The following is a 27,143-nucleotide window of genomic DNA, read 5'->3' as shown; positions in this document are numbered from 1 at the left end:
TCACTGATTGGATGATGAGTTTTTTAACATCTCATTTCGAGTTATGGAAATTACTTTTGTTTTCTCAAAAGTTTCATTTTTATTTTGTTTCCTTTTTTTGGAATTGTGTTTTGGTTTATATAATTTTTTTTTGATTTCCAAAATGATTTTTTTTTATATATAAATTTCTTTTTGCTTTTCGAATTGTCGTGCTCTTTAAAATGTTTTTGCGTTGATTGGTTGGTGGGATTTGCACTTCGGGGACATTGTCTGCACCCCTAGTTTTTACTGCTATCAGGAAGTTATTCGGGGATGTTACATGTGAAAAAGAAGAAGTACAACCGCAAATCCCCAACTAATGCAAAGCAATAGCTGTCTTCTCACACCCTCTTCCTGTGTTTTACAGTTGAAAATCTTTCTGGAAAAGAATCACACTTATGCACCATTTTTGGACTTTGTTATACATTAAATGAACAAAAAAACTACCTTAAATTATTACTTTGCAGGTTTAAAACAAAAGAACACAAACATTAAAACCAAGTAGCGCTGGTTAAAGGTGGATTTTTCCATACAATCTCAAGCATTCATTCAAAAATTCACATCATGTTCACAAGGAAAATATATTACAGGAATGATATCTCTGCCCATCAAAGCAATTATGTCCTCAAAAGGACATACAGCCTATATGAGTGTTTTAGTTACTTCAAGACAAAATATTTAGCATCAACAAGTGTCCTCTTGGATGTTAACAGTTTTATTCTGTTCCATTTCATTCTCATTTTCTGCTGAAAAGAAATGACACTTGATGTTGAGCTTCTCCTCAGTCTCTTAACCAAACACGCACCTCACACCTGTGTGTCGGTTGTGGTGGCGAGCTGAGCACGATCCCGCTGGCGGCTCTGCTGTTTTCCACCTGTTCCGTCTGCTTGTCTGTCTGCCAGTCAGCGGGATGCAAGTCTCATTCCAACTCAATTTCCTCACATCCAAGCTTTTTTGTGTGTCAACACGTGCTCGTAAGCACTGACATAGCCGCAGACACGCACACGCGTGATCTCATCAGTTCCCACCTCCCGCTCTCCAAATCTGATTCCTCTCTGGGTTATTTATAGCTGTAGGGCCCACTCCACTGTGTGTAAGGCGTCCTGACCTGTGTGTCTGCCTGGCTTTGGGAAAGGAAGGCACACAACAACAAAGTAATGTTATCAGGTGTGAGTCTGTGTGCATCTCTGTTCCGTCTGTGGCTGATTTTTAGGGCCGATTCCGAATTGCTTACCCGTCCCTACGGCTTCTCACTACCCAATATTTTAACCCTTCAAGGGGAGAGATATGCAAAAAAATAGTGCCTTCAAATCTGGATGTTAATACCACGATGATGTCATCAAAAGTCGCCTGTCATCTAAGTTCGCAAGTAGCTGCCGGCGCTCAGAAAATACATACCAACATCGGTTTTATAACTTTAAAAGTCATGCAAAAATAAAAACTCAATACTTACACTTAAGTGTAAACGTCTGTGCCTCAGAGCACACCAACGTGGAGAAACGCATTTCTCCTCGGCGCGCAGCGCAACGCGGATAACCGTTCTGGTGGAGGGATGGCCAGTTCTAAGTCGCTAGGGCTCCTCCTAAAAAGAAAAAACACTTTAGGACTCCACTACACCTTCAAATACCCCTACAATTGACCAATAGGGAGGAGCCAGAGGGGTAAGGGAGCAATTCAGACCACAATCATTTGTTGACTGTCTTACCTTCAGGAAACACAATAAATGGCGTGAAACCTAACTTTGTAGCATTTAATGATATAATTTCATTCATTATGCAATGCAATTAAAAAATGCATTTGAATTGTTTATCTCCAAACAATAAAAGTATTTTCTGACATGTTTTTGGTTTCCAGGCTTTGCTGGTGAATGGCTAACTGGGAACATTTGAATTATTCTTTAAAGTTGTTTACAGTTTAATATCCTTTCCCATGAGAAGACCAACAACAACGTTGATTCTTTGATCCGAGTTTTCTTTGATTTTTCCATTGGTCAGTCTGGAAAAAGAAGTTCTCTACTGCCCTCAGTACCTTTTCTTTGAAACGGGATAACAAGAAATATATGTGAAATATTTATGCACTGAGAGGCAGTTCAAATTAAAATGCATGTGTTTCCATGTACAGAATGATGAATAATTTAAATCGTAGCCTGTATAGCCAAAATAATCCGGTTTATTATAGTGAAACAAGAAGACATGTGTGTCAAGCACATGCTGCATGAGTTTTAGTGTGTATTTTGTGTGTCCAAGTACAGTGTATTACAGCACAATACAGTAGATTAAATAAAGAGCTTGTCCTTTTTCTTAACCAGAGCTGGGCTGGGGTAGAATAGAGGGGGGGCTGTTTTGTGTGTGTGTGTGCGTGTTAATGCCAACCCAGACCTAAAGAATTGATGCTGTGTCCATGGCGACAGCCTCGCTGTCTGTCTCACTGTCTGTTTCACTCCCGCTTGCTCTCTTTGGTGACAGTTGACAGGTTTAACATAATGGAGCATTTGGCTGAGTCTTGTTGTGGGAGGAAATTGTGGCTTTTATACTTGTTTTCTCCTTTCCGACTGCACTTTTGTGAAATGAACACACTGACCCAAAAACATGCTGGCTTCACGTGTGATTCCAGATCTCCACCTTGCTCATGGTTGTTTACCTGATCACCAGCAGTCCTCTCAACCCTGAGTGACTTTGCAGTCTGATGCATCTGCAGTACAGGAGAATTTGTCCTTCGCTTCAGACGGGATCACAGTGTGCCGCGTCAAGCTTTGTGTCATTGTCGCACAATGTCCCAAATGGTCCAGTCTATCTGTCACTGACATTTTACCAGAGAAGCTATGATCCTTGAAACACTTTTTGTCTACAAATGGATGATAAAAAGAATTTATTCTATCATCAGAGCCTCTGAAGTTGTTTTGGTATTATTTATTTTCCTAAAGAAAACGGGAAATAACTGCTAACTTTAAGTTCTTACCATATTTGGCTAAATCTGTAAGCTTCTAGAAATCTTTATTCAGTCCACATGTACAGCGTGAGCTGATGAAATTCTGTTAAAATGATTACAAAACTGCTCCAAGATTTCATCAGATTAGTTAGTATGTAAATCACACTTGTAAGAAACATCACATTAAACTTGAATCTGCATTTGAGCATACATCTATTAGTATGAAGAAAAAATGAAAAGCCAGAGGAAGTGTTTAAATCTACACTGACCCCTACTGGAAGTTATTTGAAGTCACATGTCTGAAACTGCTGGTTAAAGAGCAGTTAGTTCATTGACATTGAAACTACTATAAGTTCCTGAAATCATATATCAATTTATATATATATAATTTTTCTTTTTCCAAACCCACTTTTATATTATTCTATCATTCTCTTTTTCTCTTTACAGTGTATTCTCCCCTAACACAACCTTCTTTGTTATTCTCTTTCTTCCTTCCCAGAAGTTATTATTTTTATTTATTTTTTGCCACCCAGCACCTATTTGCTGTCAAATTCAAAACTCAATCCTTATTTGATGCATGCCACATATAAAACATGTTTCCGTTTTAAAACTGCACATAATCTTTTTTTTTTTTTTTCCTGTGGTAGTCTTTCTCCCTCCAGCTGTATTTACTGTATGCTATGCTGCTCTTGGTGTTTGCATGCTGAGCTGGCTGTCCAGTGTCCTAAAGCACTGTGTGGAGCTAAGACAACAATGCTCATTTGGGTGACACGCCGCCATGGCCCATGTAGACATAAAAGAATGTGCTTTTTATTATTTATTTTTTTGGTGGGGACCTGTTGAGAGGTGGCTGTTGTGTAAATCTCTCCACCAACATCATGAAGGAAAACAAAGCACACCTTATTAAAACAGGTGATGCATGACCGCAGGTGTTTGTCCACGTGGGTGGGCGTGAAGCATGGAGCAAACTGTCATTTTCGATCACACCCACTGAGGGAGAAGATGCCTGACGGGGAGCCTGACTCAAAGTCAGGCTTTTGCCTGTGGTTGAGCCCATGAGTCTAAATCATAAAATGTGGACTTTTCAGCCACTGGTCATCTTGAGCGGCCCTGAGGGAGGAAGTGGAGGCTTATATGCTCTCATTATTATGTCAATTATTCCATTGTCCTTCTGGTTGTTTAGAAAAAAAGGTGAGTTGCTCTATTTATTAATTTTTTTATGAGGGTTGGTGGCACACATGGAGCATGAAACATGTGAGACATCCATAACTGGATCAGCTAGCAGATTGAAATTTTTTTGTTTGAGGATCTTGAGAACTTATATATATATATATATATATATATAATGTGACTAAACTGACCGTAAAATCTTCTTAACAGAATATAATAGTTAAATCTCTTATTGCGTTTGTTTTTTAATCCTAGTCGGAAAAAAAAAGATTTTTTTCATTATTAAGTATAATGCTACAGTGCTCCGTATTGAGCTAGTGTCAGTGTGTGTAAACATAGTAAAAAAAAGAACTACAGATTACGTTCTAAATGTACAACATCTTTTGCCCTAAATGTAGTTATCACATTCAATTCTAATCTCTTTTGACTTTTGTACCCTTGGGTGTCCACTAGATGTCCCAGTGTATCTTGAAAACTGCAGCACCATTTCTTTTAATCATAGCGTGTCTTTTCTAATATCTTACAGCTTATTGATCATACTTGCTTGACTCATGATACGACACTAAGAGGAGAATGAGTTGGTTACTTTCTTATTTCTTTAAAACCTTTTTTTTCTTTATTCCCATGCGGCTCTAAATGATGTAAAAGCCTCAGATGAAAGTGCTGTTTGTGATGCTGGGAGAACAAATGTGATTTTTGCAAACATAAAGGCTGGAGGTCTTCCACCCTCCCATTTGTCTTTATGTGTGCAAGATATTGGCAAGTTAAGCCTTTTTCATACAGAAAGGCAGTAATCATAGTCTTCAATAACACACCATTTAGATAAGATAATGCAGAATTGAAGGTCTTTAAAGCGCTTTCAAGTGCTATTAAAACAGCTCGTATCTCATTAAACTTTAATCCTAATTTGATTTTATTTCTTCTTTTTTTTCCAAATATATTTTCAGAAAATGTTTCATAAATCCCTTTTGTCGTCTTTAAACGATGACTCCTCGTTTAAAACTGATCTGATCTCCTGGTTGGACTCAGTAAAGTTCTGCAATGCAACATGATGCTAATAACAAAATTAGGAATGCTCCTCACCGGAGATGAGCACAGGTGATCACAACCTCAGAATCCTCTGTGGAATGTTAAGGAGCGTTTTAAAAACACAAAGATACCGGGGAAAATTTGCATGTTGCTTTTAAATCTGATATTTTTAAATATTTTATTAGGTGCCATTTAAAAATTAGATAGAAGTGCCATTTAAAAACTAATTTGCTGTTGGACAACTGAGACAAAAAAAACAAAGCAAAGAATACATGCTCTATGAAAAAAATTTTTTAAAGGAAAAGGGAGGTCCTATTGAATGTATATTCTCTTCTAGATCATTTTTTCTTCTACTTAGAGTGATAAGCTAGAATATTACTGCACTTCTTACAAATCTTCTTACAGCAGTATTCTTGTAAATAAAGTATTCATTCTATGATGCTAAGCTCCTTTTAAAATCACGTTTAAAATAACCTAAAATATTAATTAGGCAAAAACTCCAGCACTTCAATGTATTAATATTTCCTGTAGTAGTCTTTTAATATGTTATTAGTGGTTGCTCCAGCATACTAAAATCTTTGTTTTATCACACAGTAGTACAATATATAGCTGTTTTCTAAAATTTGTGTCATGCTGAAATACTTCATCGGGCTCTGGGATGGACTGGTGAACTACTTAGGGTGAATTTATGATTGTAGCTAGGCAGGCTTCAGCAAACCCGGGATCATGAGCTGGAATAAGCAGGTTTAAAAGATAAACGAAAAAATATTTGTCTGCACAAAAAATCCATTATTTGTGCTGAATCTGTAAAACATTTGTGTCCTCTAGTTGTGCTTTTTAATAATATTCTGAGCAAACAAAAATTTTAGGTTGATCTTGGATTAAGAGAAGATGGACACTCACTGTCGCTTTATGGGCACACCTGTTCAACTGCTTGTTAACGCAAATTTCTAGTCAGCCAGTCACATGACATCAACTCAATGCATTTGGGCATGTAGATATGGTCGAACCAAGTATCAGAATGGGGAAGAAAGGTGATTGAAGTGACTTTGAATATGGCATGGTTGTTGGTGCCAGACGGGTTGGTCTGAGCATTTCAGAAACTATAGATCTACAGAGATTTTCACCCACAACCATCTCTAAGGTTTTCAGAGAATGGTCCAAAACAGAGAAAACATCCAGTGAGCAGCAGTTCTGTGGGCAGTAAATGCCGTGTTGATGCCAGAGATCAGAAGAGAATGGTCAGACTGGCTCCAGCAGACATAGCCATCGGTTGCAACCATGGTCTACAGAAGAGCATCTCTGAACTCACATCCAACCTTGATGCAGATGGGCTACAGCAGCAAAATACCACACCAAGCATCACTACTTTCAGCTAAGAACAGGAAACTGAGGCTGCAATTCACACAGGCTCACCAAAACTAGAGAATAGAAGATTGAGAAAACGATGTCTGATCTGATGAGGCTCTATTTCTGCTGAGTCATTCGGATGGTAGGGTCAGAATTTGGCATCAACAACATAAAAGCATCCATCTATATTGTCCATCCCTTGTCCATCCCTTTATGACCATAGTGTACCATCTCCTGACAGCTATTGCCAGCAGGATAAAGTGCCATGTCATAAAGCAGGAATCCTCTTAAACTGGTTTCTGGACTTAAATGGTCTCCACAGTCACCAGATCTCAACCCAATAGAGCACCTTTGGGATGTGGTGGAATGGGAGATTGCCATCATGGATGTGCAGCCAACAAATCTGCAGCAACTGCGTGATGCTATTATGTCAATATGGACCAAACTCTCTGAGGAATGTTTCCAGTACTGGGTTGAATCTTAAATCAGTTCTCAACATTGCCTAGTCAGTATGGAAGCGATTATGTAGCATAAATAAAAAGCAAAGTCAAAACCAGAAATGCTTTTTCATTTTCAAAATTAAAAAGCATATTTTGACTCAAAAATATCGCTTCCATAAGTCAGAGGGCGGTTGTTGTAGATTTTTCTCATAAGTATTTTGTACATTTAAAGTATTTTTCTTTGAGAAAAAGGAGAAAGTAGGTGAAAGAATAGTGCAGAAGCAGAGAACACATCTGCAGCTTCACTGGTATGGGTGACAGTCAAATGAAGAGAAGATTACCTTCAATAGACAGAGGTCAGGAGCTGAAGAATAATGAACAGCTGCCCTTCTGTCCTTTGCACAGAACAGTTTGACCTCAACAACGCTCCAGTTTGCCCTTTCCCTGCTTCATCACGTTGTGTTTTGGTCGTTTCGTACTCCTCCCGCTTTCCCCTGCCACTACATCTCACACAATACTCCTTTCTTCACTCCACCTCTCTACTCAAATGACTAATTCTTCAATAAGTAAGTGGGTTGAGAAATCCTCTCCAACAAATAGGCAGGGCTCAGGTTTCTTGTTCTGTTTCCGTTGAAGGAATATGGTTCAATATCTCTCTGTTTGTGTTCATCATGTCTGCAATGAAAGCCTTTCTGCAGCACTACTCTCAACCAAAACCTCTATAGAGCCACAAGATAAGCTGTTGTGATGTGATTGTTTTTTTTGTCTTTGCACAGGGAGGGTTGTGGTTCATTAAGGGTTCCTGCCTGAACTATGTTAAATTGTAAACTGCATGGTTAAAATCCTGTTTATCCACACTGTTGCATTTTTTTAAAAGGCTACAGTGAGGGGGGTAATGCCGGGTTGGAAGAAGCATCAGTAATGTTAGAAAGATAAGTGTCAGTCGTAAAACCTCCGGATGTCTCCACCAAAATAGAAAAGGAAATGCATCAGGTCAGCAAACAGGGAATAGACTTTTTTTTCCAATCAAGTTATTTTTACTGCTAAGGGCAAGACGATATCCTCACTGGGAGTCCGAGGGAGAGCCACAAGATCACATGGAAACATCTTGAACAGATTCATTTTGGAGCTTTGACCAGTCCAAACTCCCATGACTGACAGGAGGAACAGGAGCTAACAGGGTTTCTAACTAAAAGGAAAGAAAATTCAAAACATTTTCATTAAAACTGTTGACTTATAATTTAATTTTCCTAAAAATGTCTATATGTAATTGTCATATGATAATTTTCTATTTCAAAACTGAGGACAATTTTGCTGTTTTGCAATTATTACTAAGTTTTTTTAAAAAATCTCATTAATTGCTTTTTGTTGTCAGCATATAGCCACAGTTAGCTTTTTTTGTCAATACATACTATTATGTTATATTAATTTTTTTAAAATAAAATTAGCCTTCATTATAAATGTTTTAAAAATCACCTTAATAAACACGATGCTTAAAAGGAAAAAAAATACATAATGGTAGAACCTCCACTGTGAGGTTGATCCATTTTTTGTTTTCTTCCAAAGAAATTCACTGCTGTCACCACAAAAAAATTACTGTCCAGTAGGGCTATATTAGAGATATAAGGGATTAATATTGCGATAACGATATAATTTGCGGTATATAAAAAATAGAAAAGTGCTAAATACATCATTCCCATTTCATTAGAAACAGTTTAAAATCATACTCCAATTGACCCTCATCGACATAGGTGACAAACATCTAACATAATAGGCCTCCAGCTGATTGGTTAACAATGGGAAGGGGTCCATCTGATTGGTCAAAGCATAAAGGGAGTTATTTGATTCGTTAAAAGCGTCAAGCTGCCATAAGATTGTTCTAACACATTTTGGGTTTACGATTTATTGCGATATTCGCATTCTTTTGCGATATGCCTATTGCAGAGCTGGAAATTGAGATAACGATAAATTGTGCAGGCCTACTGTCCAGTGTTGTAAAACATCCACTAAAGCTCTTAGAATATCAAATGCAGTAGTGCAATAACTTTATTTTGCTCTAAAAACCTCTTAACACTTTTTTGACTAAACCCAATCAATTATTCAAACGCAGATTGAAAAAATATCAAAAATCTGTGCTGGTTTCTAGGACAGTTTCTGCAAAGCATCAGGAGTTAATCAGAAATTCACCTCAGAGTTGCGGAATTCCCATCAACCCTTTGTTTACATGCTCACCCACTAACTTTCAACCCCCAATCACTCACTTTATTTCAATCCCTTTTTTATAAAGCACCTGTCATCAACACAAGATGCTTAACAAAAAAGACATGAGCAATGGTGAGCAATACTGGAACTCTCCAGCCGTACAGTTTTGAGCCAGATGCCACCACAGACGAGGAAAATGAAGACTTACATGTTTGTCTGCAAATGGATCAGAATGGAGCGGAGCAGAGCTTGTCATTGTGGCTTGTCATTGTAGGTCCTTTACAACACTTTTTTTTTAGTCTGCTCCCAAATCACCACAATTTGAATAACGAAATTCCCTAAAAAGCAATTTTAATCTTAATTTTCTTTATGTATGTCCTCTATCATGACAACATGATGACAAAAGAACATGTTAAAAACACTAAAAACACAATTCTCAATGACTTGAATCTTTAATGTTAAATTAAAAAATATATATATTTTCAGGTAAATATAATTTAATTGATATCTGTCAGTTTCCATGGTAACAAGTTAATGCAAATCAATCAAGGTAATGCAAAAGAGAAAGAAGGCATGTCTGCTTCTTTTAACACCCCGTTTCTGTGTGTGTGCTTGACTTTGGCCCATTCTGTCTGTGTTTAGTCTTTCTCCCTCCCTCTCATTTTCTTAAGCTCTCCCTCTTCTTTTTGTCTGCTTGCTCTCTCACTCACTCACTCTCTCTTTCCCTCTCACAACATTTGCTTCCTGACGAGCGCTGCCAAAGGACTAGCAGGCGCTGCACATCCCCAGATTCCTTCAGTCGACATTCAGCTGGAAGATAAAAGAGACGAGCGAGGAGAAGAAAAGTTCAAACTGTGGCTCAGGTGTTAGTTTAGAGCTTAGTCTTGCAGACTGTAGCTTCATTATTTCTAATCAGAAAAGTGACCGTGATTCAACATTTTTTAATACTTTTTTATCAGAGCTTAATAAACTTCTGACGTTTCTCAATTGACAAACACAAATTTAAGTGCGCAAAGAAGTGGAAGACAATTTAGATTTGAAAATTAAAAAATTAAAAAGAAACTTCCCAGGTAGGTGAAGTAATATTTTTGGCCTGACAGGCCAGCCACATCTGGCTTGGTGGAACAGTGCTGGGCGATGACTCACATCAACAAACCAAGATGCTAAATCTGGACGGCTTGGAGATAATTGCCGTGTTGGTGGTCATGGCCCTCTTCATCAAAGTCTTGGAGCAGTTTGGAATGTTCGAGCCTGTTGGTGGGGAAGGTAATGATCCTGGCTTATAATGAATTACTTGCAATAAAGCAAAAGTTAGGTTTTTTAAAAGTGCGATACCGTACGAGTGAGCGCATGAAAGATAGCTTTGATTCTTTTTGCCCTTTACCTCAGACTAAGCTGCAGTTTTTTCTCTAGGTTTTGAGTTACCAGTGAGCCGTGCTACACACTCCCCCCAAATCTGCTACCAAACTCGCACAAAGTAACTTTAGCTGTGTGTGTGGCTTCTCTGCCCCCAGGGCGTGAGCTTTTACCTTTCAATCGATAACACTATGGACAGAGTGGATTGGAGTGCTCTGTAAAGGCACTTGTTTCATTGGAGAAGTGTTAGCCTTACTGTTAGTACTTACATTAGCCTAAAGCCTTTATAGGTGGGGTGCTTAAATAGGAAATCTGGCTTTGCTTCAGGATTAGAGTCGACATATATTGTGGTCAGGATGGTGTAAATTGCTTTGGTGAATTTGATTGAATTCAGATTCAGAACTGATTAGTTTCTGGCTAAACAACTTTTTTTACGCTGTGAGCAGCAGATTCCTTCAAGTTTTGATTATCTTTTGAGCTAATTTAATAAGCATTCCCAGTGGTGTTTTAGTTATGATTGTCTTTTTTTTAGCCAAAATTAAAGATTAAAACAGTGTCCTTTTCTAGGGCATAATCCTGTAGACCAGCAGTAGTGCATAAGAAATGGGGCTGAGTTGTAGGAGGAGTAGGCCCGCCCCTACTTCCCGTCATCCACCAGTTTACGCGCTCTCCCACTAGCTTATTGCCCCTCATACCCCAACCTAACATTAGCAGTGCAACAAAAATGGCGAGCAATATTGGAGCTAAAAAGCAGTACAGTTTTGAGCCAGATGCCAGCTCAGTTGATGAAAACGAAGACGTTGCCCGCCAAGTGTATTTTCTATGCCTCAAAATAAGCTCTTTTTCAAATGGCAAAATACTAATAAATGCAACAGTGTGGTTAATTTTCTTTATATATGTCCTCCATGAGGAGAAACACGCCACAAGAACATGTTTAAAACACCAAAACACACTATCATGGGAGTGGATCTTTAATATCGTTTTAAAGAGGGATCATCTTCTTGCTCCAAACAAATGTGTGTTAGGAAAGATTTCAAGCAAGTAGGAGAAATCAATATCTTCTCCATTTGCCTCTGAGCAAGACATATACTGTAGGTAGCCCCGGGGCAGAATTGTGTATCTGTAATGGTGACCTGTTATGACGTAGAATAGTGATCTACCAGGTCCAGTATTTTGCATCAGTAAGACATGGATATATACAGAAAAGACAATGATGTCTGAGTTTTTGTTTCCTTTCAAAATCTCTGTACCAACAGCCTCTACGTGAAACTTGACTCTCTGCGGAAGAGCCAGGTTTCTAGCCTAATTAGATAAATACAGTCATGATTACAAATGTGCTTTGGTGGAGGATTTTGAAAGGAAAATCTTTATTCCTGATGCACCTGCTGGACTGAACCCAGCAGAGAGGGGCTTGCCAACATTCCATCCATCCAATTCCCACGAGGTCTTGGAATTTTGTCATCCCAACTGCATTCAACAAATGCAGCTGCAAGCAAACAAACCAGCTCCATTTACTTCCCGAACATCATTTCATAGTACATTTTGACCACACTTTATTGAAACTGCAGATTTAATGTGTGTATGTGTGCCAAATCCCCAGTAAGTACTTAAACTAATGAATTTTCTTCTCTTTAATGGTTGATCTTAGTCCAGATGGTAAAAAGGCTACAGGCTGTCTGGAAAATGAATAGATTGACAAGAACGGAAAAAAAAAACAACAAAAAAGCAGACAGTACTTTTTATGGATCATTCTATTGTGCTGAACTGACCCGTCACCACGGTGAGGTCAGACGAAAAGAGGAGAGAGAAAAGGATTAATAATTAATTATGTTTGAAATGCCCTCTCCTTCTGCCCCTTGAGTGGCTCTTCTTGCAAAAGAAAGAACGAGACAAGTAAAATACAGATGCTTGTGAATTGTGGCTTTAATGAGCTCTGCTGCTCACCCTACACCTATTAAACTTGCAAATACACCCATTTACCGCCACATGTTTTTTATGGAGATAAAGAAAAAGAAGAAACTAGATGAGTCTCATTGCACAAAAGTGATGTGCACTTTGCCCAGGATGTTTATGAGCTGCCAATAGATTTAAAGCTAAAAGCTAATGACTAGAGTGCGTTCTTTTGGAGTTTATGAGGTAAATATCGAATAGGATGTTTCCGACTGGGCTGGATGGCAGCATGTCTGAGAGAAGTTTCCAACAACATACCAGGTATCCTCCATTCTCCCCTTTTTGCACCATGAGTCTATATTTCTATGCTTTAAATTACTCAAGAAGCAGGAAAATCAGAAGTTGTTTGACTGATATTGACATATTCCCACCCCATCTTTTGCAGAAAAGAAAGTTCACCAGTAGACCAAAAATTACATTGATTGGTTAAAGGCTCCTTATTTTGTGTTAAATGAAAGTTTACGACATATGTTGATATTCATTTGATCTACAAAGCATGCATCACATTGACAAAGATATTCAGGGATAGTTATGACTTTTAAAATGAGATATCCAGGACACACTACATTTGTAATGTGCTACCAATGAATTCTAGGCTAGGAATTGGAGTGGAATGTACATCAAAATCACAGTAACTTTAACCTTGGAGGACATTGCATTTTGGGTTTTATTTTCACGGTACTTAATTCTTCTTAACTGGGGCCCTGTGACTACACGTATAGCCCTTGTGCCATTTTGGTGGGTCCAGATGACCCCACCCTTTCATTGACGTGTTATCCCTCCCATGACAAAGGTGCGGTGGAAAGGATTTCATGTCTGCCATGGACACCAGTGAAAATCAAAAATCAGAAGAAAAAGAATTCAGCGCAGTGGCTTGTGGGTTCCAGATGACCCCACTCCCAACGTTAATGTGCCTTGGACAGCACAAGGGATAGAGGGTTAGCTCAAATATTAGCTTGGGTCTTACGTAGTTAAAGAAAAGAAGTAATTGGGAAATTACAGTTTAATATACAGAACATTTTTGTTCTGATCATCTCTTTGATCTACTTCCAAAGCATTCCCAGTGGTCTTTTGATTATTATTTTTAGCCAAAAGCAAAAATCTTGTGTTATTTTCTTGGACATAGTTTCTGCAGAGTGCCACTAGTTCGTCAGAAATTCCCCCCCTGCCTCCCTGCTCTCTGGCTCTGGGGGCCCTGTGGCGGTCCTGCTGGCCCTGGCCTGGTTGGGCGGACGTGATCGCCCCGGGGGCGGTTGTTCTCTGTCTGCTGCCGAGTGGTGTTGGGGGGTTCTGACTGCCACTGTGGCGGGGGTCTTGGTGTGGGGATGGCTGGGCATTTTCCCTCCTTCTTTTCACATTCCATCATCCATTTTAGAAGAACATAAACACTCACCTGAGCACAGGTTAGCTCACCTTTACATCCATAGTTTGTGTGATTGAATGAAATATTTCACACTAGTTGGTTTGAAGGCATGAGTATGCGTGTGTGAACAACATTTGTATTGTGTACATGTTGACATGTGGACATTTTTGGAGCTAACAGGTGTGTTTATAACATTTGAGTGTGTGTGTGGACAGGCCCCGCCCTTTGAGATTTGTATTACATCTGAACCTTACCATAATGATAAACATCCAGTAACTTGTGGCTCTATGCTGCTTCATGGTTTTACACCCACCCCCCCTTCTATAATCACCCTCCTATCCCCTCTCTCTCTAACATCCCTCTCTCTTCTTCCCTTCTTTCCTTTTCCGTCCGGTCCAACACAAAAGATTTCCAAATAGGATTAAAATGAATAAAGTTTGGCCTCAATTACAAAAGGGTTTTATTCAGACATACCTCTGGTTTGTAAGAAGATTCATAACCCCTGTTGTAAAAGTAAAATATGTCCAACACAAGAGGCCCTCAGTTCTCATCTGTTTGCCCAGCTGTTGGACAGAACAAGCTAATAAAAAAATAAAAATAAAATAAAAATATGAAATTTGCCTCTGAGTTTTGGGCAGGACCGTTGGTCTGCCCCTGGCCTGCCCCTACTTCCCATCTAGCTGTTTACTCTCTCTCCCGTTAGCTTACAGCTCCTCGCACCCCAATATTGCATTACCAATGCAACAACAGTGGCAAATAGCGTTGAAGCCAGTCGTATCGTTTTGAGCCTGATGCCAGTTTCAGACAAGGAAAACAAAGATGTACATGGATCTAGTCATCAACAAGGGCATGCATCAGAATAGAGTTGAGCAGGGTGCTTGTGGATCACCATTACAGGTCCTGAATCACAACTACAAGTTTTTTTGTTTTTTAACTGCATTTTTGCATTTGGTTCTATTTCTTTCTTTATTCATTTGAACAATAAATATTCAATAATGCAAATTTTAAGCTTAGTTGTCTTTATATATGTCCTCCATCATCAAAAAAATGCCCCAAGAATGTGTAAAAAAAAAAACTGAAAACGTGATTTTTAATCAGTGTTGGTCTTTAAAAATACTAAAAGAACTACATTTCCATTAGGGAACCTCTTATAGGGTACTGCATCAAGATTCAATTACTAAAACAGCATAATTACCTACATTTGACTCAACCTACACAAACCAAGGATAAAACTGGTGACACTCACTATGTGTTGCCTAATTAAATATCAAAATGTTAATCTCAAAAAAGAAGTAAGAGTTTGAACCTGTTCTGGGCGTAGTTTTAAAATGTCCTGATTCTGGAATTAGAATTGTGTTTGTGCTCTCAAAATAAGCAGAGAATTGAGCTGAAATGCTTGTGGGTTAATGAAGAAGGACTTGGGGGATTAGACCTTATATTTAGTTGTTCAAGAAAAATTATGGATATAAAGAAAAAACTTTGGATGCTTCATAAACAAAGTATTTTATTTTGTTTTTGTGTCACTACAATGCTGTGTCTGTTCATTTGTATTAGAGCAGGAACTTGACCTAAATAATAATATTGTATATATGTTTTTGTTATTAACTATATACTTTGTGCACAATAGCAGGAAACATACTGAAAATGGAATTACTCTCTGTGAGGCATCTGGAAGAGAACACCGTGGTTACACACGGTGGTCAGACAAGTCAGTAAATGTATTATTTTATTTTAGTTGCTGTAGCAGTTGCGATTTTGGATTATGCCCCTTTACATTCGTCTTTTTTACACCTATGCAATACTTCTGAGCTCTGAAATGCACTACTAGATGTCTATTAGATTAAATGTGTGTGTCATCCAGATTTACAGCTTGCCTTCTCATCACCTGTGCTCAGCTGTCAGGGCTGCATTGTTTTTTGCTGTTGATGGTCACATATCTGTAATGAAAGGCGTGGCACGCTGCCATGCCTCCTTCAACCTCTAATTTTGCAGTAAATTTGACTTGGCTGTGGGCATGATCATGTGGTGAGTGCCAAAAACAACTTCAAGTGCTGCTTTCCACTCTTCTGTGAGGTCTTGTAGTCTTGTGTCTCTTCCAAGTTTGGATTTGATTTAGCCGTGTGATTTGAGTCTTAAAATTAACCCGCAGATTGTCATTCAGTACATCTAAGTTAACTTGAATTCTTCCTCTTATTACTCCAATAACTTTCCTTTAAAAACCAACTCCTGGTGATTAAGTTAACCGTAATTAATTTCTTATAATTATTCTGCAATAAATTCAATGAAAGATTAGTGGAGAAACATTAATGCTGCTTGAGCCTTGTGCCGTGCAAAACTTTTTATTTAGATGACAAAAGTGACTGATTTGCTTTTACTTTTTAACCCTCATGGACACAACTGTTGTCTGCAATTGAACCTGGAAAAATTGTGGACTCTTTACAGGAACTCTGTTTTTTTTTTCTTCTAATAATGGATTAGATATCTACGTAAATACTGTGGATGGCCAAGACATGCTTTTATCATACCAACTGTGTGGCCCAAAATGAACGTCATGGAACAAAATATTGAATTTATTGCTTTAATTACTTAACTCTAGATTAAACTCCAGCCAAGAATGAGAATATGGTGACGGTCTATGCCAAAATAAAACAGGTTCAGGTAAATTACTGAGTCCCATTTGTGTGCAAGCACACACACAAAAACACGCACACAACCTTCTATTCTCCTCACAACAAATTTTCCATCAGCGAACAGACAAGCTAATGGGAAATGTAGCGTGCAGGAGTGCATGCCTGTGCTTATTTATTGAGATCTTAGTTGCTCAACACTTTAGGTTCAGAGATGCTAAAGGCTAACACAGGCAGGAAAGAAAATGTCACTTTAGGATTTCCTCTTTTAATTGAAAATGTTGAGTATCTAAATGTGTGTGTGGAGCCTGGGGTTTATTTTGTTGGTCTGAACAACAGATATCCTGTTTTTGAACAGGTATAAAGTGCAGTGAATGTGGTGGACTGTCTTGTCAGGGTACTCCAGGCACATGACGATCATACAAGGGACTTGAACATTCAGCTTTTTCTGTGTGTGGCCTTTTTCCATTATTCCTTATCACTTCACTTTTCCATCTTTTGAATTTTTTTCTTCCTTTGGCGATGCATGCTAGTCATAAGAGTGGTTTGTTTATGTGTGTATGTGTGTCAGTGTGTTGTGTCTGTTGGTAAGTAAAAGTGTGACAAGGTTTTGAGCTTTGCTTTTGTTGCTTTGTCAATAAGAGTGTCCTGACATTCCAATGCTCCTCTTCCTTCACACATCTGGAGGAAGATGATAACATTGAGAGGGAATGATTGCACACACACCTGAACGCACGACACATGCAAACCCTTGCAACCATTCTTGACTTCTGCAGGATTTCCATCCTATTAGCTTCTTGTCTGCAGCTAAATCCATCAGAGATGCACCTAACAAATCACAAAAGTAGTGTTTCTTCACATGGACAATATGCTTTACGTTTCCAGCTTAGGCACTTGTTAACATAAACCTCGTACAGTTTTGCGGTCAGTCCCAGTCGATAATAATGAAAGTGATACTAAAGTTTTTAGGTTTGCCTTCTCAGCAACCGTTAACAGTTTAGACTGAATTTGTTTCTAATCATTCAGAAACATGACTGAAATTAATAAAACAAGCTAGCTGGGCAATGGTGATTATTAATTCTGTTTTACATCGGTTCAACAGACTAGTTGGTTTTTAATAAGGGTGTATTCCTGTATGATGGGGATTACTTTTTTGGCAAATGCAGTAGGCTTCTTTTTCTTCAGCAATAAATCAATTTACTAAATTATGCGTTTTCTGTGATAGAACTTATTTAAATCTTTTATAGACATTTAATATATTTAATATCATTAATCAAACCCACAAATACATGGTCCTCTAAGCTAAAATAATGTGTTAGACACAAACCCATTCAGATTGTTTTTGTTCAGAAAAAGTGGTTGAAGACGGTCAAAGCTTCATGAAATTTTTTCAACATACCGTTATGATCGTTCCGAGCCAGTTTAGAAAAACCCCTTTAGTCCAGCAAATGTTCAATATTTTCTGAAAAAGTTTATTCATTTATATTTATATATATATATTTTAAAGCAAGAAATATTTTTGTACTTGTTGATGCAATTTATTTTTGTCTAAAAAAAGAAGTAGTTTGTTTTCCCACAAAAGAAATTTTTTACTAGCTCTAAGCCTCAATGAAGCATTTACTGTTTTTATAGATCTTTAATTATTAGTTTAGAACTAAGTCAGAATGAAGGATAAAGCAGAAGTAAAAAAAAAGCACAGATGTAGTGGACCACAGGTTTCAGGAGCTGCCTTTTCTTAAAGCATGAATTTGCACTGCCCTCTACAGGTTTAAGAAGAAATTACTGCCATTAAACCCAAATTTAGTCCTTTTCAAAAAATGCACCTTTAAAAAAACAAAATGTAGATAAAAAGACAGACTACTTTTAACAAAATGGTTATAAATGTGAGGTTTTTTAAAGCCTAAAATGAAATAGTTTCGTTTTCACACCTGCTAAAGAATATTGTAGAAAAACAGCAGAAATCCTATTTTTCTGCATTAATATAATTGTAATATTTTTGTCTCAAATAACAATGCATTGTTCCTAAACTTTTGAACATCCCTGATTCATGCAGAGCAGCTATGTCTGGTTCTAATCAATCTATTCCTTCATAATTTTTGTCTCCCATCAAAGTAATAAAAATACCCTCAAAGGATATTGATCTATGCAAACTGATCCATAATTTCACTTATCTAATTGAACACACAGTGGCCAATTTTAAGCACTATACATGAATGCTTTGTCTACTTTACTGCACGCGTTCCCCCCCTCTCCCACACACAGTCATTTCTTTCTTTTATTCTGTCAGATGTTTTAATCAGTTTTGAGAGAAATAATTGCCCAGGTAGACATCTAAATATGGGGGCATTTTAATTATGTGGTGTGTCTGGCTTCAGGCAAACTGTGACTCACAGAGACTAATCAACTAAGCCTGATTAACCTAACATTTCATTACAGCCTGAGTTGAGTGTACGCACACGCCTGAGAGAGTGTTCCCCATTGATTAGAAGTTGTTCTTGTAAATGTCCAACATTGTTTCGCGATCCAAACTTGCTGCCGATGTTTTCATCTCAGTCACGTTAAACGTGGAGGTTGAAACCAGCGGGATGCTTTTGAATTTCCACAGGATTCTTGTTGAAACAGAACAAACCCATCAAAGGTAGCGTGTGAATGCACAGGGTGGGTTTGGAGGTTGGACTCTCATAGGAAACCGTTTTCACCATCAGCCCGTTAATTATTTCAGTCACACTCTCAGTTTCAAGCAAAGGAGCAACACTTTTCCCTCAGTTGGCAGCAGATTGAACTCAGCTCCTGATAGATAAGCACTGGTGACAGCTGTCATGTGGAGAACTCGACGTCATTTTTTGTTTGTTTTTTTAACCAGACAAGCTTTTTGTCTTCATGAGTAACAGTTTGCACAAGAGACCTAAGAGCTCCAAGCAAAGAGATAGAGATTATTGTTAGAGAATTAGGAGGGATGGCTGCTTCCTCAGAGCCTGGATCAGGGCTAGATTAGAAACTGAGAACGGGTGTGTAGTCACTTTGATTGTGACACAACTTTAGTGATACGGTCACCAAAAATCCTTTAAAACAAAAACTATGTTTTTTTTAATTTTTTTTTATAAAACACAGCCTGAGTTAAGCATGAAAAAGACAAAAAAAACCCTGAATTATCTAAAACGGATGTTGACCTAATTATCTTTCCAAAATAAAAGCAGATCCGTTTTCTTGAAGCTAATAGAGATGAAAGTCTTATGTGGAGCAGCAGGTAAGAAGTAACACAAAGCAATCAGACAGAGGTATCTTTCGAACTTTTCTTCCTATGAATGCGACAGCAACTGCTTGTAAGGATCAAGATTATTCTTTTCAGTCATGAGGATCATATGTTTTACATTTTACGTTAATACTTATAGGATCATTCTAGTCACTGTCTCACTCTTTTATCAGTTATTTGACTTTCAGAGTGCAGAGAGAGGTACCGGCCTGAATATGTCGTCAATGTATTCACTTTCCATTGATGTACTCAAAAATCTCAATATTCTTTTTCAAACTGAATTGTATATAACAATGTAGGAATTAGTAAATCAGTTAAATGGGTTATCTTTGGTTTTCATTGCCTCATATTTTTAATTATGTCAGAATTAGTTACAGCTATAATTGGTTCAATAATTGTTCATTAGCATGCTTCTCATTTGTCATCCAACAATCCTGTTTTATGTGACTGAATAGAAGAAAATTGTTGAACCTCTTTTGTAGTAATAAGAATCGAAATAAGAATTGAATTTGGGCAAAATGCATTGGTTTTACAATTTATTCCTATTTGAATCATTTGTTTTTTTTTAACTTATTTTTTATGTTCAGTTCAGTTCAATTTTATTTATATAGCCTAATACTACACCAATGCGGTTCGTAGCGGTAATTGTATAATTAACATGAAATCCTAAAGAACATGAAGTCATAGAATTCAATAGGTAATTGCTAAACTAAACTAAACCGACTAGGTTAAACTGGGCTTCCCTGCCTTTAGACTCTTCTTTCTGTAAGGAAAAGTCCTAAAAAAAATCCGGATTCCGGAAAAAAAAGAAGCAATCTTAGGGATGTTTATGTGGAAAAAGCAACTACATCTGAATTCTGAAAAAAAATATCTTAAAGTTTGAACTTACTGCAATTTAAACTATAAATTTGATTTAGTTTAAATTCTGTGACAGAGCCTTAGACTTGACCTAAAGTGTTAATAATTTAAAACTAAACGATAAAATGAGCAAATTGCTTTCATTTTGAAACAGAATCAGCTTGAGCTGGGTTCAAACTTTATTCTTCTTCATGCCAAATAGAGTTTTTTTTATTCTTTCAGAAAGTTCTCTTACCCTCTGAAAAAAGAAGTTCGAACCATAAAGTAAAATGATATTTTACTGTGGAACTGAGTTGCTATGCAGGAGCAGTAGCAGAGTTCCCTCTATCGATTATAAATGTTCCATATGTGGCTAATAAATAAAGTTTTTTTCTGTTATTATGTTTGTTCCAGACTTGCTTGTAGTAAAGCCATAAGGCTGAATAATGTACCAGTCCAGCCTTTTTTTTTCCGAGCTACTCCTGTGGGGAATGATTACATTACTCAGATCTCACTTCATGGTATAAGGGCTTGTTGGGTGATGTGTTGCTGATTTTACTGTAATGCGTAGTTGGCAGAAAAGCCTAACAGTCGACATGAATCACACATCCCCTGTGGTATGCTAAAAAAAAAAAGAAAAGAAAAAGACTAAACTGCAGTAAATTACAAGTCATCCAAATTGTGTCATGGCTTTGCCATTTCTGTTCCATTTCTTTGGAGATTGTGTTTATGCCACTGTGCCAGATGTGACAGTTTATTCCACCCCCAACTGAAAAGTTGGAGGCTGCGCCGGATTGCATATGCAGTTCATGTTATAGCCATATTTCACCTCCAGGCTGCGTGTTTGTGCGTGCACATGTGCCAGCCTGAAAACTCAGGGGAGACTGCCACATCTGTGCGTTTGTCCACAGAAGCTGGAGGGTCAGATGGGTTTCCGCCATCGCAGATTCCCTCCTCCTTCTCCACTCTTAAAGAACCACTCCCATCATCTACTCTAAAATCCTTCAGAATTGTCTTTTAATTATGATTATGCCGATCTTACCCAAAATAAAATAAAATTGTGTCCTTTTATAGGAAATCATTTCTGCAGAGCAGCAGTAGTTCATTAGAAATTCACCTTTCAGTTGTGGACAGACCTAAGTAAGCCTACTCCACTTCCCATCATCCATAGGTTTACATGCTCTCCCTCACATCCCCAACCTATCATGATTTGTTCAATGCAACTATGGAGAGCAATTTGGAGCTATCCAGTTGTACAGTTCTGAGCCAGATGCCAACTCAGAGGAGGAAAACGAAGGCCGACATGGATCTACAAGTGGATGCATTGGAATGGAGCGGAACAGGGAGCAATTTGAGAAAAGTAGTACTCAGAAACTCAGTTTCAAAAACTCAGGCCAGGCCAAAAGAACATGTTTAAAACACAATTTTCGTTGGTTGTGGGTCTTTAAATTGCTTAAGCTCCACTCTTTATGATTTCTAAACAGCTTTCTGGACCTCCTCAATGTTCCAGATTTGAGAGTTCCTCTCAGCCTCTCTCCCTTGTTTAACTTCCTTATTAAAAGTCTTTTGTGGTTTATTTACTTTTTACCATTTTTTTAAACTATAATTTGCAGTCCTCCAATCCTTCCTCTTCTTAAATTTCTCATCCTCTTCCTCGGTTTTGTCTTCATAGAGTCCCACTACTGACCCAGTTAAGCATAGAAGGGACACAGCAGCACTAGAATGACGGAGGTAAGGCAGGAAAGAGAGGGAGGACAGGCGGAGAGTGGGGAGTTTGACAGCCAGTGGCTGGAAATCCACGGAGACTCAGAGTTGCCACCAACCTGCCAGGACACACAGTGAATTGTCCGAACTTCACCTGGAACTTAAAAAACCCTTGACAGATTCCGCGGATGAGGGGGTGGGGTAGCGACTCGGCATTCCAGCTGCCACACTCTGGAAGAAGAAACGAGGAGAATAACGATCTAGCTTCAGTGAAGAAAGCAGATGGGGGAGCTGTGCGGAGTTAGGATGGCTGAAAATCACCACATAGAGGGAGACTGAAGGGACAAAGACAGTGTTTCCGTGCTGGGAAACTGGGGGAAGGGGGCGTGGGAACGTGCTTGCCCCAAAAGAGGAGACAGATTTTTGTTGACAGGAACAGAGGGAGAGGCAGGAAGGGAGGATGCTTCTCTTCTTCCAAGACAAGTGGGAGGTGGAGGGGCTGCAGACTGTGGGGATCATCCTGGTGGTCTGCAGCTCCCTCAAACTAATGCACTTTCTGGGGCTAATCGACATCTCTGTGGCAGGTAAGACAGATGCAGAGAATGCAAGACAGTAGCAGGGAGTTTGCCTGATGATTAGCTATTTATTCGGAGGCAATACAATCTGCATATTTGCTGAAAAGGTCTATCAACACATTTACAGCACACAAATCCATGTTTGTTCAATTTTTACTAAATATTTGTCATGTTTGCCTCATTATTCCCTTATAGCTGCTGTTTTATAATAACATTTTTATCTAAAACCTCTCTAAGTTTAGAATTTCACAAACTTTTTTTTAAATAGAAGTCAAATTCTAAAAGTGTATTTTTTAAATGCTTAAACTAAAAAAATAATTTATGGTGTAAGATATTTGCAAACTTTTTTATTTTATTTTTCTACAAAATTAGTTTTGTCACTGTTTAGTTACTGTTTAAAATTATTTTATTGCTTTTATTACCAAAGTGAGTTAGAAGTTATTAGCTTTTCTTTTGTCTCCAACAAATCCCTAAAAATAACCAATAAATGTGTTGGAATAACTTGAAGCTAACGAAAGTTTTGTCCTCAAATGTACCCTCTGGCTCAGAGCTTTAATGTGTTTTCTACTTTCACATCTTTTGAGTAATTACATGATTTCTTGGTACTTTGAGAAAAAAAAAACACCAGGAGCTCTTGTTTTCTGTACTAAACTTGAGAAAAAGGTATCAATCTTTCCTGCTTTCTGAGGAACTGTGATGGTCTGCCAGCATTACTGGAGGTGATGGAGGAAAAACTGATTTTGTGTCACTAAAAATATAAAAAAAAATGTGATCAAAGACTTGAGAGAAACCTGAACACGTTACAGTAGTATAGTAATCGATGAACCGACAGATGACAAAAACAATGAAAGATGATTGATGTGGTGGCTTAGCAACAGAAGAAAGTGATTCAGTCTTCAAATGAATCTGGAAGTGACAGTTTCTTGTAGATCCACCTTTCATGTTCTCTCTAAGTATTTCATGCTCTGTGTGGCATGCAGAAGCAGCAGAAATCACAGCATTAATCTATTTTTGTTCTTGTTGTTGCTCTGTCTTTCATCAGTCTTTGCAAAGGCCTTTTCTTGAAAACCGTCAATTCGCTGTGAGTTCCAAATGGAAGATGTGTTTGCATGTCAGCAATTCACTGGTTGTGACCGACTTCCTCTCTGTAGACTCTTTTATCATGACTCTGCAGACTAAGGGTGTGTCAGCATTTCTTTATTTCTTCCAACTTCTGGATTTACAAACGTAAATGTTTTCACTTCCTTATACTGTAATTGTACTTAAATAATTATCTTTTATTTCGTATATTTCAACATCGGTAAAATAAAGACAAAAGAAGCTAAAGAGCTTTCTGGATGTGAAGATGGATCTACATTAAAGGCTGTTTATTGTATTCAGATAATCTCTTGCAACCTGCTTGTCTAGATTAGTTTAACATCTTAAAGTCCCACTCCAGCCATGTTTTGATCTCTTATCAAAGCGCTCCCTGTGGTCTTTTAATTATAATTATGCCGTGTGGCCTTCAGCCTGCAGACTGTTGATGTCCCCCGTCAGGACTGAGGTGTGTAGCGCCAATGTGGAGTTTGTGTGCTCTGGTGCTTCAGCCTTCCTTTTTCAATCTGAATTGACTGGTGGTTCTCAGTTATCCGTCGAGTCTGTGGCTGTTTGTCTTTGTGGATGTGAATTTGACGGGCTGCAGACCAGCATCTGCTCTTAAGGCTCCAGCAAATCTCTGTGACTCTGGATTAGATCAAAACTCCATGAAGTTCGATTGAAGATGCTTTTGCTGGGAAGTCATATGTCATCAGAAAGAATTTTGAACTATTTTTGAACTTTAACAGATTTCTTCCTTTTTTACTGTAATTCAATAATTTAATGTGAGAATTATCTGACTGTCAAAGTGTGGAACAAGCTCTCAACTTGCAGTTGTCATACAGAAATAAAAACTGCGCTGTAAAAACAAGTTGTGAAAACTCACAATTTTAGGAAATGTTTAAGCTTTGAATTTTAAATAAACTTTGGATTTCTCCAGTTTTTCAGTTTTTAAGTTAATTTAATGTTCTAAATTGGCTTGAAAACTGAGAACATGTGAAATTTGAGTTTCTCAGCTTTTTTTACGGTGTATTTTTGGATCAACAGGAACCATACAGACTGGATTGAAAGTTCATGTTTCTGTGGAGCTAAAACCAAGTTTAACAAGTTCATGGTCTCCCTTCGCTAAACCAAGCCATCTTCCTGTTTGCTTGAAGGATATAATATCCTCTATGACTGCATCTTTTGGTTGTATGCTTTTGATTTGACATGCATGTGTCTTTGAATGCACGAGTAAGTCACAGGCTTGCATTTGTGTGTCTCTAACCCTTGTGATATGGTTGGCGATTGCAGGTAATCCTACCAGCCAAAGCAAAAAAACCATAAAGCAGCGATTCCTCAAGCTGCTGCCGTGCTGCAAGCCCTCGACTGCCCCCTCAATCGCTGAAAGCAAGTGCTTCTTCACACTTCATACATCTCTGCTTCTTATCCTCTAGCCTCTGCTGTTAATCGGGAAGATTCATGCAGGCATTTGTGTTGGTGCGCTCGAGAAAAACATGCATCGGTGTCGTGCAAAAATGTCCCCTGGACCCTTTAGTTGGTTTGTGGGTTGAAGGTGTGTGTAAATTCAGTAGCAACACCAGAGTGAAGTTCAGCTTTCTGACCGTCCCTCGTGTGCTTGAACTTTCGTATAAAATATTCCTCTATTTTTCTGGTTTCATCAAGTTGTTCAGAAGCAAGCAGGGTTTTAAAAAGAAGGACATGTGTTGAAGTTTATGCCTGATAATTTTGTATCCAGTTATTTCCTGAAGGATGATCAAAAGTGATGAATGTGGTTGAAAAATTAAAATAATTTCTTGTTTATCTCTGTTTTAAAAATGTCTATACTTCTTGGATTTGACTTATTGATGAGCAGCTTTCATTGTAACAAAGTCATGAGTGATGAAGGTGGGTTAGCTTTGTAGTGTCTATTTGATCAGTTTGTTCTTCTTTAAGTATAGCAGAAAGCTTCCAATAGTTTTGCAACATACATCAGCTTAAGGCCTATTCCCCAGTTTCTCCACCTCCAGAATTCTTTTATAGAAATTCACTCAAAATGAAAGAAGCGTTTTTAAGACTTTGCTGGTTAGTGGAAATTCTGTGCAACTTAACATTTTAACCATCCCTTTGAATTGTACAGGTTGCAAAACAAGCACAAAAAAGTTTTTATCCTGGTCAAACTCTAAATCTAACAGAGCAGCAAGGATTGAATGCAACATTTTTACAAATGAACTCACAATTCAATATTTACTTCTAGTCTGGCAAATCTCTGTCTTCCTGTTTAAAATGCAAAGCAGCTGCAACACTTTGGTCAAAGAAAAGTAGTTTCTATAATTTGGTTTTTCCAATAATAACATAATAATAATAATAATAATAATAATAATAATAATAATGATAATAATGATAATAATAAAATAATATAGACTATTTTAATGCGTTCAAACAAATAAAAGCTTTACTCGATTGATTGCAAAACAGTATTGGTATAAAAAGTGTATTAATAAACTTTTCATAATATTGGAATTATTAAACACAACCACAAACATCTTACAGCAATGCCCTCAGTTATTATTTAGCTATTTTTTTAACAGGTATTAGGTACTAATAAAGAAGGAATATTGATATTGTTGACATGAAATCCACCTAAACCAGGAACAAACTGTGGTTGTTTATCTTTAAATCACTTGAAAGGAGGTGTAGCTCATTGTGTTCATCAGGTCCTACATCAGCCCTTCATGCAGTTCCACATCATTCTGGTGTAGAGCTGCTGCTTTGCTTCAGATCACAGAGGTTTGGACAAGACTGTCAAATAGTTTCCAACTTGGTACCGAATGTTCTGGTGTGTATTAAGCTCATTTAAGTCACTCAGTGTAAAGTTGTGGCAACAAAACAAGTCCAAATCATTGTGCTTCCCCCACCAAGTTTCAAAGTGAGTGTTACATCCTGTAATGGTGTTTGGTTTTTGGTGGTGCCCTTTAAGGTCAAACTATTCTACCTGGGTGTCATCTGTACAGAACACACTATTTCATGTGCTGGTTTGTTCTGATGCCCTTAATGAGTCTTGGTATTCTTTCAAGACAGAATGAGCTTCATTCAACTTTTGAATTAGAGCCAGAAAGTTAAAAGTTGTTATGTTTGTTTTATTTATTTATTTATTTATTTTTTACTCCTTTTTATTGAAAATTACTCTCATACTGTCTTGCTGGTAAATCTATTAACATAACATACTGTTACGAGTGTCATGGTTCAAGTATAAAACACTAAAATGACAGGACTTTAACTGAAGAA

General features: G+C 37.8%; 1 protein-coding gene across 6 annotated transcripts in view; it reads left to right on the top strand.

Annotated features, from left to right (window-relative positions):
* LOC101166244 (Kv channel-interacting protein 2) overlaps window positions 1–27,143 on the top strand; it is a 96,962-nt gene that overhangs the window by 65,267 nt on the left and 4,552 nt on the right. For 2 of the 6 annotated variants that reach the window (XM_020709605.2, XM_020709606.2), the window contains exon 3: window positions 25,170–25,265. The exons of 2 other annotated variants lie outside the window; for them this stretch is intronic. In XM_020709605.2, coding sequence (XP_020565264.1) covers window positions 25,170–25,265 — 96 coding nt within the window. Of the gene's footprint in view, window positions 1–9,884; window positions 10,404–20,833; window positions 22,812–25,169; window positions 25,266–27,143 lie in introns of those variants that run through there. 2 more of the 6 variants (XM_011484473.3, XM_020709607.2) reach the window with 2 other exon arrangements.

This window comes from Oryzias latipes, chromosome 15 (assembly GCF_002234675.1).
Source record: "Oryzias latipes chromosome 15, ASM223467v1".
In the NCBI taxonomy this organism is placed as follows: Eukaryota; Metazoa; Chordata; class Actinopteri; order Beloniformes; family Adrianichthyidae; genus Oryzias; species Oryzias latipes.
The sequence above is the reverse complement of the archived record's forward strand: the minus strand, read 5'-3'. Positions and strand labels throughout refer to the sequence as shown.